We start from the raw sequence: 12,526 nt of genomic DNA on the forward strand, positions 1-12,526 counted from the left end.
TGACAATCCTGGACTGTGCATACAGTAGGGCGCCGCTTTGCGGCGTTCTGTTTTCCGGCGTTCCGCTGATGCGGTGGCTTTCAATTAGGGGAAATTCCCCGTTTTAAAGCTGATTTTGCGCTTTTGCGGCATTTTGCGTCATTTTTGCGCATCGCAACCCATTATAGTCAATGGGTTCCGCTTTACGGCGATTTCTGTTTTACGGCGGGGGCCTGGTCCCTAAGCCGCCGTATAAGCGGGGCCCTACTGTATTAGGTCACAGAGTGTGTGTGTGTGTGTGTGTGTGTGTGTGTGTGTGTGTGTGTGAGAGAGAGAGAGAGAGAGAGAATGTGAGTGTGCATGTGTGTGTAGGAGAAAGTACATATGCATTTTTGGATGTAGTCCACTGACTAAGAAGCTACTGCTCAGGTCAGCCATGTCAGCTCCTGCAAGAGGAAGCAGAAATTGCTACTGTTTGTAAATTGGTTTTTGCTCAGAATACAGTGACTTTGCCTTTTACTAGGAGTGGGAGACCTGCTGGACTACGACTCCCATCATCCCTAATCATTGACCATCTAGCAGGGGCTGATGGGGGCTGAAGTCCAACAATATCTAGAAACCAAGCTCTGCTTGCTTGAATTTGCCTTGCCTGGGTCCTTTTTGGACCTTTTGCTCTTCTTGCATGATGTCCTGCAAAAAATCCACTTGACCCTTGCTGTTTGTCATGAAGTACTTCCCAGTCTTGCCTTCAGTGCTTGCCTTTGCCTGTATTCCCCAATATTCCTATACCTGACCCTGCCGAGAGATACCTCTCTGTTTTCGATCTAGCAAATTATGCTCATATCTTCACTGGCTCCTGGCACTGGCAATATGGAGCCCAGACAAAAATAAAAGGTTCCCCACCAGTTGCGTAAATGTATACAACATGCGGTATAAAGAGTTTGCTGCTCTTTGAGAAAGAAAAAATAAAAAAGAAAGACAAAACCCCTCCTGAGATGTCATGTTACAGTGCTTTAAGATGTTTAACAATTGATATGATCTTTGCATTAGAATGCAGTTCTAAATGAAACAGATACTGTGAGATATGACTAATCCTGCCCACTTTGCTACATACTTTGGATTCTTTCTTGGTGACTACATTTAATCACTCTCAATAATAAATTATCTTCCAGATGCTGGAGAACAGCTTGTCCCAATGAGTCTACTGCATACAAAGTACAGAAAATGTACATTAAGCTTACCACATTAATTCCTACCCTTACAGCCATGGTGAACAATTACATTTCATAGAAGTCTGGGGAAAAAAACCCTGTTATAGTAGCAAGGGTAGTGGGGTTCTCAAGAGAACCCAATTGTCCTCTTTTGTGTGCAAGAGCTTTCTAATGCATTGTAATTTGGGTGGTATATAAAACATTAAATGGTGATGCCAGCTTCCCACATTGGAATGAAGCAAAAGATTATCATTGCTCAAGAGATAAGACTGGAAAATGATGTAACTTCCACATCTTAAAAAATGCATATTTGTCAATCATATGTACTAATAGTGAATTCAGTTGTCCAGCTGCTGCATCCTCTGTAGCCAATATGAAACCATCCATGAAGAAGAGGGAGGCATCAGCAGGCTTGGAAGAACCTTTAAGGCTTGCAGAAGAACAATAAAAAAAGAAAAGCTTTATGGTGGAAATTGTATGGGCAGGGGATCTGAAAATAGCTGAAAGAAGACTGAGCATGCTCAGTTGCCATAGAATGCTGGCCACCTGTTGGAGGCATTACAAGAAAACGGATGTATATGTGAGGTATTATTGATTGATTGATTGCATTTATAAAATGCTCTCTGGGCGGTTTACAACAATTAAAAACATTAAAAACAAGTATATAAATTTAAACCATACCAAATTAAAACCCATAAAAACCGATAGGCAAGTTAAAAAACATGCTATTTCTTCAGTATGTGTTGGAACTGAGTATCCTGCAAGGGGGCATGGCTGGCTGACTAGGAACACTCTGCTGTCCTGTTGCAGGTTCCACTTGCATTGTTTATCTTTTTATCCACATTGGGACTCAAGGCAAAACATGCATTTATTTTTATTTTATTTATTTATTCAATTTTTATACCACCCAAAGCCAAAGGCTCTCTGGGCGGTGCACAACATAAAGTAAATACAATACGGGACCCAGGTAGTTTCCCACCCAGGCATGATCAGACTCAGTCCTGCTTAGCTTCAGCAATGATTACTGAGCTCACCTAAATAGGTGAGTTAACAAGTTACATACTTCATACATTACTATTTGAGATACAGGATTAACCTGAGTACTGCTGCCTCAGGAATGGTGAAACTGGGGTTCAAACGATAACCTCTTGTTCACGGTTTGTGGCTTACGGTGTTCTATTCCACATTTTGTTCTCTACTGTACCACATTATAAAATGCAGTGGTCATGTGGCAGGGACTGGTAAGCCAAGCAGTGAAAACAAAGCATGGAACTTCATCCATGAACATTGCAACCATCCGGGAACTAGTGTCAGAGGTGCATTCAGGCTGGACAGGAACTATATTCAGTGTATGTTTGTGTGTGAAGCAGAGCTTCTGCATGATGACTGCAGATACAGAGGTAGGAGGCAGTTTTGGTTCTTGTCTGTTTGTGCCCTTGATATATTGGCCTTCCATGGGTTCCAAACCATATATTGCAATTTAGGTTGTCTTGAAATTTAAGTGCCCATAACTCTCAGCAGCGTGGGAAAACAGGGGTTAGGCATAAGGAATAAATTTACAGACAAGATGACTAATTTAGAATACAACAACTATGATTACTTTGAAGAATGATACCATGGTGGCCTCCCTATGATCTAAATGCCATAAGAGTATAAAATAGAGTACTCACACACTTATAAATTAGACAATTTTGGATTCTGGGATTTATTTATCACTCAGCATGGTGCTGATAGCAATCATTCCTCCTCACCTCCCTTTTTTCTTCTCACGCCCCCTCCCCCGTTCCGTTTTTCATATTGCCTGCACTACCTTTTGCTGCCAAATACTCTCCCACGGAATGCCTGTAATACTATCTTGTATTCTGCCAATATGCTTGTAAATATGAAGATCCCAGACTAGGGATGGGGGAGAAATTCAGTTTGGTCAGGAAGTTACAACAAACCTAATTTGCACTTTCCAAAACGATATGCAAACAAACCTCGCTATCCTTCAAAATTTGCACTTCCCCGAATTTTGTGATGCAGTTCTCCAGCCAAATAATGTGTACAAAAATGCACATATTAGTGAAAATATTATATTAATATATTTTCATTTTATAATAGTGAAAATAACATCTAAAATGCATTATATTATGTAATTTGCTTGCAAATATGTAGATATTAGGCAAAATCGCATATAAAAAGGTATATATTAGAAATTCGCACTAAAGTTGCTGATTAATTTTCATGAGGACTTCTATTTTTTTAAATAAAAACAGCAAACTGATGTGGAAATGTAGGGAAATGAATTTAAGAATGAAAAAATTAGAAACCAAAACTGAAAGACTTGTCCATCCCTAATCCAGACACTGCTTTCCTGCTTTGCTGGTTCTGAGCAAATTGAAAAGGCAAGAAACTGCCTTTACCCAGAAGGAGGTACTTTGCAGCACAATCTTAACTGTGTCTATTCAGAAGTAAGTCCTACTGAATTCAATGGCACTTACTCTCAGGTCAGCGTGGTTGGGATTGCAGCCTAAATTGCAAGGGCTTTGCATAACCATCCTTGACATAAACTATGTTATTAATGCTGTCTGCCCATTTGGACTAGCTATAATCAGTGGTTGGTTGGCACAGTTTCCATATGGCATATGGGTCTCTACTAGGGATGTGAATGTAGACTTGATGTTTCCCAGCAACGTAGTTAAAATTCTGCATCAAACACACCTCATTTATGAGACCTGTGTAAATGAAACAAACCTCCCCATATTTGCTTATGTATTCTGTTTCTGAAAGTCATGGGAAGAGACAAGGAACTAGGCTCACTAATAATTGGAAAGCCTACGAGTCCCTTTCTGGTTTTGTATGTTTTACTAGATATTGTCCATTTGAGGTAAGAAATGGGATCATGTGCAAGTTTGCTGAGAACGGATTGATCATTTGCATGCTTATGGAGTTCAGTGGGATTTACTACCCTGTAATCATGCTTAAATGTAAATGTACTGCCTTCAAGTCGATTCCAACTTATGTCGACCCTATGAATAGGGTTTTCATGGTAAGCGGTATTCAGAGGTGGTTTACCATTGCCTTCCTCTGAGACTGAGAGGCAGTAACTAGCCCAAGGTCACCCAGTGCACTTCATGGCTGTGTGGGGATTCAAATCCTGGTCTCCCAGGTCATAGTCCAACACTCTAACCATTACATCACACTGGTGAAACTGACCATGGGGGAGGAGGAGGCAGGGAGAGGGGAGGAGGGAGGAGAGGAGGAAGGGCAGAGGGGAGGGGCGGTGGGAGCAGACAGGAGGGGGAGGGGAGGAAGAGGGCAGGTTTTATCATTTGTGTGTTTATTGAGTTCAGTGGAATTTACTCCCCTGCAATCATGCTTAGGATAGGTGAAACTGACCACAGAGGATGGGGAGAGGAGGAGGAAGAAGGAAGAGGTGGAGAAGAGGAAGAAGGGAGGAGGAGAGGGAGAGAGAAGGGGAAGGAGGGAAGATGGATAGGAGGGGAAGGTGAGAGGTGGAGGAGAGGGAGGGGAAAGGCAGGTCTGATCATTTGCATGCTTATTGAGTTCTATGGGATTTACTTCCATGCAGTCATGCTTAGGATAGGTGAGAGCAGAGGAGGAGGGAGACAAAGGAGGGACTAGAATGGGGGAGGAAGAAGGGAGGGGGAGGAGGGAGAGGGGATTAGAAAGGGGGGAATGGAGGAGGAGGGGAGGTTTGGTCATTTGCATGCTTATTGCGTTCAGTGGCATTTACTGCTATGCAATTATGCTTAGGATAGGTGAAACTGACCTGGGGAGGGACTGGAAGGAGGAGGGGCATGGAAAGCAGGAGGGAGGGGAGGAGATTGGGTGGGTGAGCACTGAGCAGAAAGAAAGCCCCTTTCTTTTCCAAAAGGAAAATATTGGTAACCGCATCATTTTTTTAAAGGGTTTCCCCCACCTTTTTATTCTACAGCAGACACATGAAGTCTCCCATCCAAATTTAAACCAAAGCTGTCCCTGGCCACAACCACACCAGACTTTTATTTCACTTTAGACAGTAATTGGATTGGGCTGATGGGAATAGTAGTTCAAAAAAGTAACTTTTCCAAGCTCTGGTAATGGCTTCCTCCAAAGAGTCCTGGGAAGTATAGTCAGTGAAGGGTGCTGAGAGTTGCTAGGAGACACCCCATTCCCCTCACAGAGCTACAACCCCAGAACAGGGGCTGACTGTTAAACCACTCTGGCCACTGGAGCTCTGGCAGGGGAATAGGAGTCTCCTAACAAGTCTCAGCACCCTTCATAAAGTAAAGTACACTTCCCAGGATTCTTTGGGGGAAGCCAGAACTGTTTAAAGTAGAAAAAAATGTCTGGTGTGGGTGTGACCCCCTAATTAGCCAAGCCAAACAGCTGTTAGTCCTGCCTTTAGAACCAGGGCTGTGGAGTCGGTACGCCAAACCTTCGACTCTGACTCCTCTATTTTTCTACTGTCCGACTCCTTCATAAATGGCAAATGTATATTAACTAGTAATAACAAAATTACTGTAGTAAAATGGTAGCACAAGGCATTTCATCACCACCACATGAATCATCAGGCTAGATTGATAGAACATAAAATATATTTATTTGATTAAAATTTCTGAACAAGAAAACTTTCCTAAATTCCTATGAAAGTTTTTACTTTGAAGTCGGAGTCGGTACATTTCTACCGACTCCGACTCCACCCAGAATTGCTTCCGACTCCGACTCTACAGCCCTGTTTAGAATACTGACAGTTGCTTCTTTCTGAGCATGCCTCCAGTATCATAAGCTCCAATGTTACATTTCTTAATTAAATTAAAAATCACCCATGCTTTTTCTAACTTTTAAACTGCAGAAGATGAAGATCAGAGTATGGGGCAAGGTCAGTAATAGGATTATAGGTACTCTGTGAACATGGCTGATTTTTAATGAATTTCAACAGATTATGAGAACTCTGACAGAAAAAAATCCAACAAGGGTCTGGATTTTTTCTCTTCTTTTACACTTTGAACTCTCAATTCTCTGAGTGTTTTGTGTATCGCTACGCTGGAGGGTTGTTAAGCAACCATTTGAGTTCAGGACTGTAAGTTTTGAAAGATTTTGTTTTGAAATGATCTTATGGGAAGCAGCAGGATGGCATGGAGGGTATTTTAACATGGTGGAATGTGAAAAATCCATGCTGGCTATAGTATACAGCCACTCTATTGGCTGTATAACATGGAATAATGGCTGTATGTGCTCACCATGAGTCTTTGGACTGAAATGTTTGTGAGGGTCACATGGTTTATGTCACAACACTAACCATTCTTACTCATAAGTAAATCCCAGAGAGTTCAGTGGGTTTAACTCTCTAATAAATGTCCTTCCTTAGAAATATATAAACCCAGAATACAACCAAGGGCAAATGATAAGAAACATAGCTTGCCTTCCATGCTTCCGTTTTCTTCTCATGTCTCTGAATTAAGATATCTTCTGCTGCATCTCGTAGGTGAGGCTGAAAGAGGGTGGGGGAGCAGCAAAGTTATTGTTGATGTGCACCTTAATAAGATTATAATTTGTTGTTATATGCCTTCAAGTCAATTATGACTTATGGTGACCCTATGAATCTTTTTATATATATATATTCATAGGGTTTTCATGGTAAGAGGTATTCAGAGGTGGTTTACCATTGCCTTATGTACACTATTTATTTATTTATTTATTATTTGATTTATATCCCGCCCTTCCTCCCAATAGGAGCCCAATGGGCAATGCATTCCAGGTTTTGTCAAAATTAAGATTGATTGTTCTGTCCCTAGGCAAGCAGATTATAGTTTCCATCAAAGTTAGGAAAGTGTAACACATGGGTGCTCAGATTGCTTGAACTTATCTTAAAATGGATGGGGAAACGTGTAGCTTTTGGGCAACACTCCCTAGTAGCCAGTCTTCAGGAGGGTCTTAAGCAAGTTATGAGTGGGGACAAAACAAATGTAGGTGTGGCCAAAGCCAACGTGGGCAGAGCCAGCCTACAATCTCTCTCACACATATGCATGTGTGCACTTTGCAGACATACAGCACACACTCCCACATAAACCAGGACGTTGTGTGTCAGCTATCCTTAAAATATAAAAGGTATGTGGGAAAACCACGCGGATTTGTTTCCTGAAATATCTGAATCTGGCCACTTTCAGAGAGAGGATACTAAGCTGAATGGACCACTGCTGATGAAGAACAGCTACCCTGAAGTCTACAGCTGCTCTTGCCAAAAGTGATTATTTTTCTTAGCCAAAAAAACCAAATATAAAAGAAATCCTGAAGAAAAAAAGAAAACAAAAACAAAACCAGGTTTTGCTTGTCCCTCTCTCTGGCAGTGTGTGAACATCCAGCTCCACTGCCATAAAAATCAATGAAGTGAAGACTCTGCAGACTCACCAGTTTTTCCTCTCTGATGTGGCACCAGCCTCAAAGCTTTTCCCACCCAGTAGACTCATTGTGCAATGTAACAAATAATGATTCTTTCATACAGTCAGTCAAAAGCCTGGCTGATAGCCAGTCATTGCCTCTGCCTGCTTAACTATGGTGCAGAAGAAGGAAATCAGAACTGTTCTTGATAGGACAGGCAGCCCCAGATGGGAGGATGGGGAGAAAGCTGTGTGAGAAACAGACACAGTGGAGTGTTGCAAAGCCAGCCCATTTTCTTCAGGCTCGGGTTCCTCTGCGCTACTCAGCAACTTCTACCTTCCATGTGGGGCTGGATTGCAGTTGTGTGCTCTACTGAGGGAGGGGCTGTGTATGAAGGGTGAAATTCTATAGCAAAAGTCAAGCTCTCTGCATCCATCCCCTCCCACTCTCCAATACACCCTTCGAAGCTTGCCAGATGTGGAACCAAATTTCAGCTGCCTCTTATGTATCCAGTGGCTAACAGGAATACCTTCTAGATGGAATGCATTAGAAAAAAATTGCATACAAAGTTATCTTTTCTTTCTTTCTTCGCATATTCTCCTGCTTGCATTGATTTTGGCCATTCTGTTGCATGTCTACTTCAAAAGCAAACTAGATGCCACTGCAAAAAAAATAATGAGGAAATGCAGGCTGGAAAAGCCTTACCTTTGGTCTTGTCTGTGGTCCCAGTTCTTCACTTGTAAAAAATAGTGGCAGCCACTTTTTCTCTAGTCTCATCTGAACGTACTTTTGAACCTCCAACAGGATCACAGGAAGAACTTGCTCGTGAAGTATCTGTCCCCAGCCCCCACCTAATTTCATTATCTTAAAAAATGAAAATATATAAGCAGAATGTAGAAATAGTTCAACAACAGTAAGCGCATGCACAATTTGTGTAGAAAGTGAAGCCTAATTACCATGCAAAGTACAGTCTAGAAATTTTCTTTCTTATTAAATAATTGTTTACACAGTGATAAAATCAGTGACATCAGAATGAAGATACAGTAGAACAGGGTCACCTGTGCGATGCCTGCAGGTGCCAATATGCTCACAAGCAGAGCTTGGAAGTAACTAGTTACAAGTAACGAATTACTTGTAATTCATTACTTTTTTGAGTAACGAGTGGGTAATTCCTTTACATTTTGATTGTAATAGAACTAGGAGTAATTTTACTCCTTTTGTGGAGTAATTGTAACGTTTCCAGAATTACTTTTGGGCATTACTTTGGGGGGGAGCAGGGGAAGTCCAGAGCTTGGAAAAGTTACTTTTTTGAACTACAACTCCCATCAGCCCCAGCCAGCGCACATGAAAATCATGTGCCTCAAACTGGGCTTCTGTGCAGTGTTGCTCTTTCCTCATGCTCTGTGGATGGGTAGGAGGCAACGAGGGAGGAGGCGGAGAGTGAGACGGGGTGGAGTGGAGAAAACAATTATTTAAAAAAACAGATGGTGGTGGTGAAGAATGGAGTGGAGGGAAAAAGGATCCAGAGATCAAGAACATGGATAAGGGAGGAGAAGGAGGCAGCAGCAGAATGGAGATAAAATTGTGGAGGTGAAAGATGACAACGTGTGTGTGTGTGTGTGTGTGTGAGTGAGTGAGTGAGAGAGAGAGAGAGAGAGAGAGAGAGAGAGAGAGAGAGAGAGAATACCATGTTTGCACTTGGCACACAAAGTGGCCTCCACCACCCTCTCTGGCTACTGTGCTGCATTTGCAGTATTTTAACTTTTTTGCATCTCAGGGGAAAATGTTTGTTTGAGTGAGTGTCCCTTAGTTAGTGGCAGGGCAAGGTCTAGGAGATGGTTAAGTGAGAGAGATTATGCTGGCTGGCTGAGTGGGGGGGGCTGCACTTTGTTTGACGTGCAAAGATCTGAGTAGTGGCCTCAGCCTCCCTCCCCACCACCCTTATCAGCGGAGAGACCACCATTGCTATCTTATGAATAAAAATAATTATTCTACTACCTCTGTATGTGTTTGTTTATTTTTAATGTTGTTTTAGATGTACTTAGATGTGCAGCAGCCAAGGCCAGCACCTTGTAGTCGTTTTTTTAAAGTAACTGAAATGTAATTGTAGTGATTACTTTGGAGGAAAAGTAAAGCAATCAGTTACTTTCAGAGCAATTGTAATTGTAACGGTAATTACTAGTTTTTTTGCCCATGTAACTGTAACTGTAATTTATTACTTTTAAAAAGTAATCTCCCAAGCTTTGCTCACAAGTACCTTCTATAGCACCTGCAAAAGGTCACAGTAAATATCCCCTCAAAAAGACTGTTTGCCCTTCAGTTCCTGTTAGGGATGGGCAAGTATTTCAATGAAATCAGAATTGGCATTGGACTCTCTCATAATTTGCAAGTCTGCTATCTTTGTGGACCAATCCTGAAACTTGCAAACTTCCACTCCTTTTCACCACACTGGATTTGCATCACATCAAATATAAATTAAATTGATCAATCTGCTTTGCTTGCTAACTGAAATTGACTATGGGAAGGGAGGAAGAACCTGTCTGAAACTGATCAGCTTGTCTTTGCTTGCTAATTCCCTCCCCCCTGGTGCTCTGTGTGTGTATGTGAGTGTGTGCATACATGTTTTTGAGCTGCATTTGGCACGGAGGGGGCACAGTGAGCAGCTGGCAACAGCGAGTGGCTGCATCACAGGCCGTGGAGGTGCACACCCAGGCAGCATACAGACCAGCCAGAACTAGCAATGGAGGGAAGGGAAGGAGTGGGGGAAGCAGCCTGGGTGGCAGGAGGATGGAGGGATGGATAGGCAGACAGGCAGAAAGAGAGGAGTGTGATGGTTGGATGGATGGACTGATAGGCAGACAGGATAGTGGGGAATGTGGGTGCACTGAGAGCTGCCAAATCTACTTTCCCTTCAAAATATCACTATTTCCTTAAACTGGACCTGTAAAAGCAATGGATAGTGGACAAACAACAATCTTGAATCGAAACCACCTGTTAGGTCGATGGAATGTTTTCATGGCAACACCAGACAATAGATGCCATCCCTAGTTCCTGTTTGCACTGGCTCAACCTCTCTTACATTGAACATACTCCTTTAAAGATGCCCACATTTTATTTGATGCCAGGATTGATTATCCACACTTTCATCCATTCTGAACAGGGGAGCGGTGCAAAGAGCTTCTCTCTGTGAGCAAGAGCAGTGGTGACTGATGTAGGTGTCTTTTCCCTCATTGATGGGGTGGCTGATTGAGAAGGGGGCATGCCTATGTTCTTGTCTCTTTTTCTTCTCTTTTGGACGTGGCAGCCATTTTGTGTTATACTACCTCACAGCTGCTATTTTGTGTTATGTCTCCCCCCATGGCAGCCATTTAGTGACTGGCACCCACAGCACTTTCTAAAAATTCCAAATATACCTACCCCCCCCCAAATCTCTGATAAAAGACAGGGAGTAATGATCAGCCTATTTCTGTTCCACATCAGTTTCACATCTGCTCAATCATAGGTACTTTGTGTCTTGGGTTTTTTGGAATATTTTTTAAACAGGAAAAAAACACCAAAAATAGCATTTAAAATGTATGCACTTTTCCCTAAAGTACAACTTTTGTATGCATTCTTCTTCTCTAAAAATACATGTTTGCATTTATTTATTTTGTTCAATTTTTAAACCACCCTTCATCACTTAAGATCTGAGGTTTACAAAATATAGCTAAGACAATACATTCAATACTTTAAAAAACACCTTAATCATTACTTTAAAACAATATTCAAAGTATTCAATATTCAACATCAACATTCATCAGCAGAACATAAGAACATAAGAAGAGCCTGCTGGATCAGGCCAGTGGCCCATCTAGTCCAGCATCCTGTTCTCACAGTGGCCAACCAGGTGCCTGGGGGAAGCCCGCAAGCAGGACCCGAGTGAAAGAACACTCTCCCCTCCTGAGGCTTCCGGCAACTGGTTTTCAGAAGCATGCTGCCTCTGACTAGGGTGGCAGAGCACAGCCATCACGGCTAGTAGCCATTGATAGCCATGAATTTGTCTAATCTTCTTTTAAAGCCATCCAAGCTGGTGGCCATTACTGCATCTTGTGGGAGCAAATTCCATAGTTTAACTATGCGCTGAGTAAAGAAGTACTTCCTTTTGTCTGTCCTGAATCTTCCAACATTCAGCTTCTTTGAATGTCCACGAGTTCTAGTATTATGAGAGAGGGAGAAGAACTTTTCTCTATCCACTTTCTCAATGCCATGCATAATTTTATACACTTCTATCATGTCTCCTCTGACCCGCCTTTTCTCTAAACTAAAAAGCCCCAAATGCTGCAACCTTTCCTCATAAGGGAGTCGCTCCATCCCCTTGATCATTCTGGTTGCCCTCTTCTGAACCTTTTCCAACTCTAGAATATCCTTTTCGAGATGAGGCGACCAGAACTGTACACAGTATTTCAAATGCGGCCGCACCATAGATTTATACAATGGCATGATGATATCGGCTGTTTTATTTTCAATACCTTTCCTAATTATCACTAGCATGGAATTTGCCTTTTTCACAGCTGCCGCACACTGGATCGACATTTTTTTTTTTTTGGTAATAATTTTTATTATTCAAATTTTCATAAAACAAACACAACAAAATCAAACAACAAAAACAATACAACAAAAATAAAAAGAAGAACTTGACTTCCGATTTGTTACAGATCAGCTATAAGTATATAATATATATCAAACCTGTCCCCTAAAACATACGAAATTCACTTTTTTCCATAGTCTATCTTAATTAATCGTCAAATCCCATTATCATCATTTCATTTTTTTCTTTCAACAAAAAGTCCAAAAGAGGCTTCCATTCCATAAGAAATGTATCTGTCGTTTTTTCTCTGAGAAGGCACGTCAATTTGTCCATCTCAACTAAATCCATTAATTTCAATAGCCATTCTTCCATTGTTGGTATTGATTCCATTTTCCACTTTTGT

General features: G+C 41.7%; 1 protein-coding gene across 3 annotated transcripts in view; it reads right to left on the bottom strand.

The window, feature by feature from the left end:
• RGS22 (regulator of G protein signaling 22) overlaps window positions 1-12,526 on the bottom strand; it is a 157,198-nt gene that overhangs the window by 37,861 nt on the left and 106,811 nt on the right. For all 3 annotated transcript variants that reach the window (XM_061604071.1, XM_061604060.1, XM_061604080.1), the window contains 2 exons: window positions 8,262-8,420; window positions 6,601-6,669 (listed from right to left, as the gene is read on the bottom strand). In XM_061604071.1, the coding sequence (XP_061460055.1) occupies window positions 6,601-6,669; window positions 8,262-8,420 (228 nt within the window). The remainder of the gene's footprint in view (window positions 1-6,600; window positions 6,670-8,261; window positions 8,421-12,526) is intronic.

The sequence above is a fragment of the Rhineura floridana genome, chromosome 1 (genome assembly GCF_030035675.1).
Source record: "Rhineura floridana isolate rRhiFlo1 chromosome 1, rRhiFlo1.hap2, whole genome shotgun sequence".
In the NCBI taxonomy this organism is placed as follows: Eukaryota; Metazoa; Chordata; class Lepidosauria; order Squamata; family Rhineuridae; genus Rhineura; species Rhineura floridana.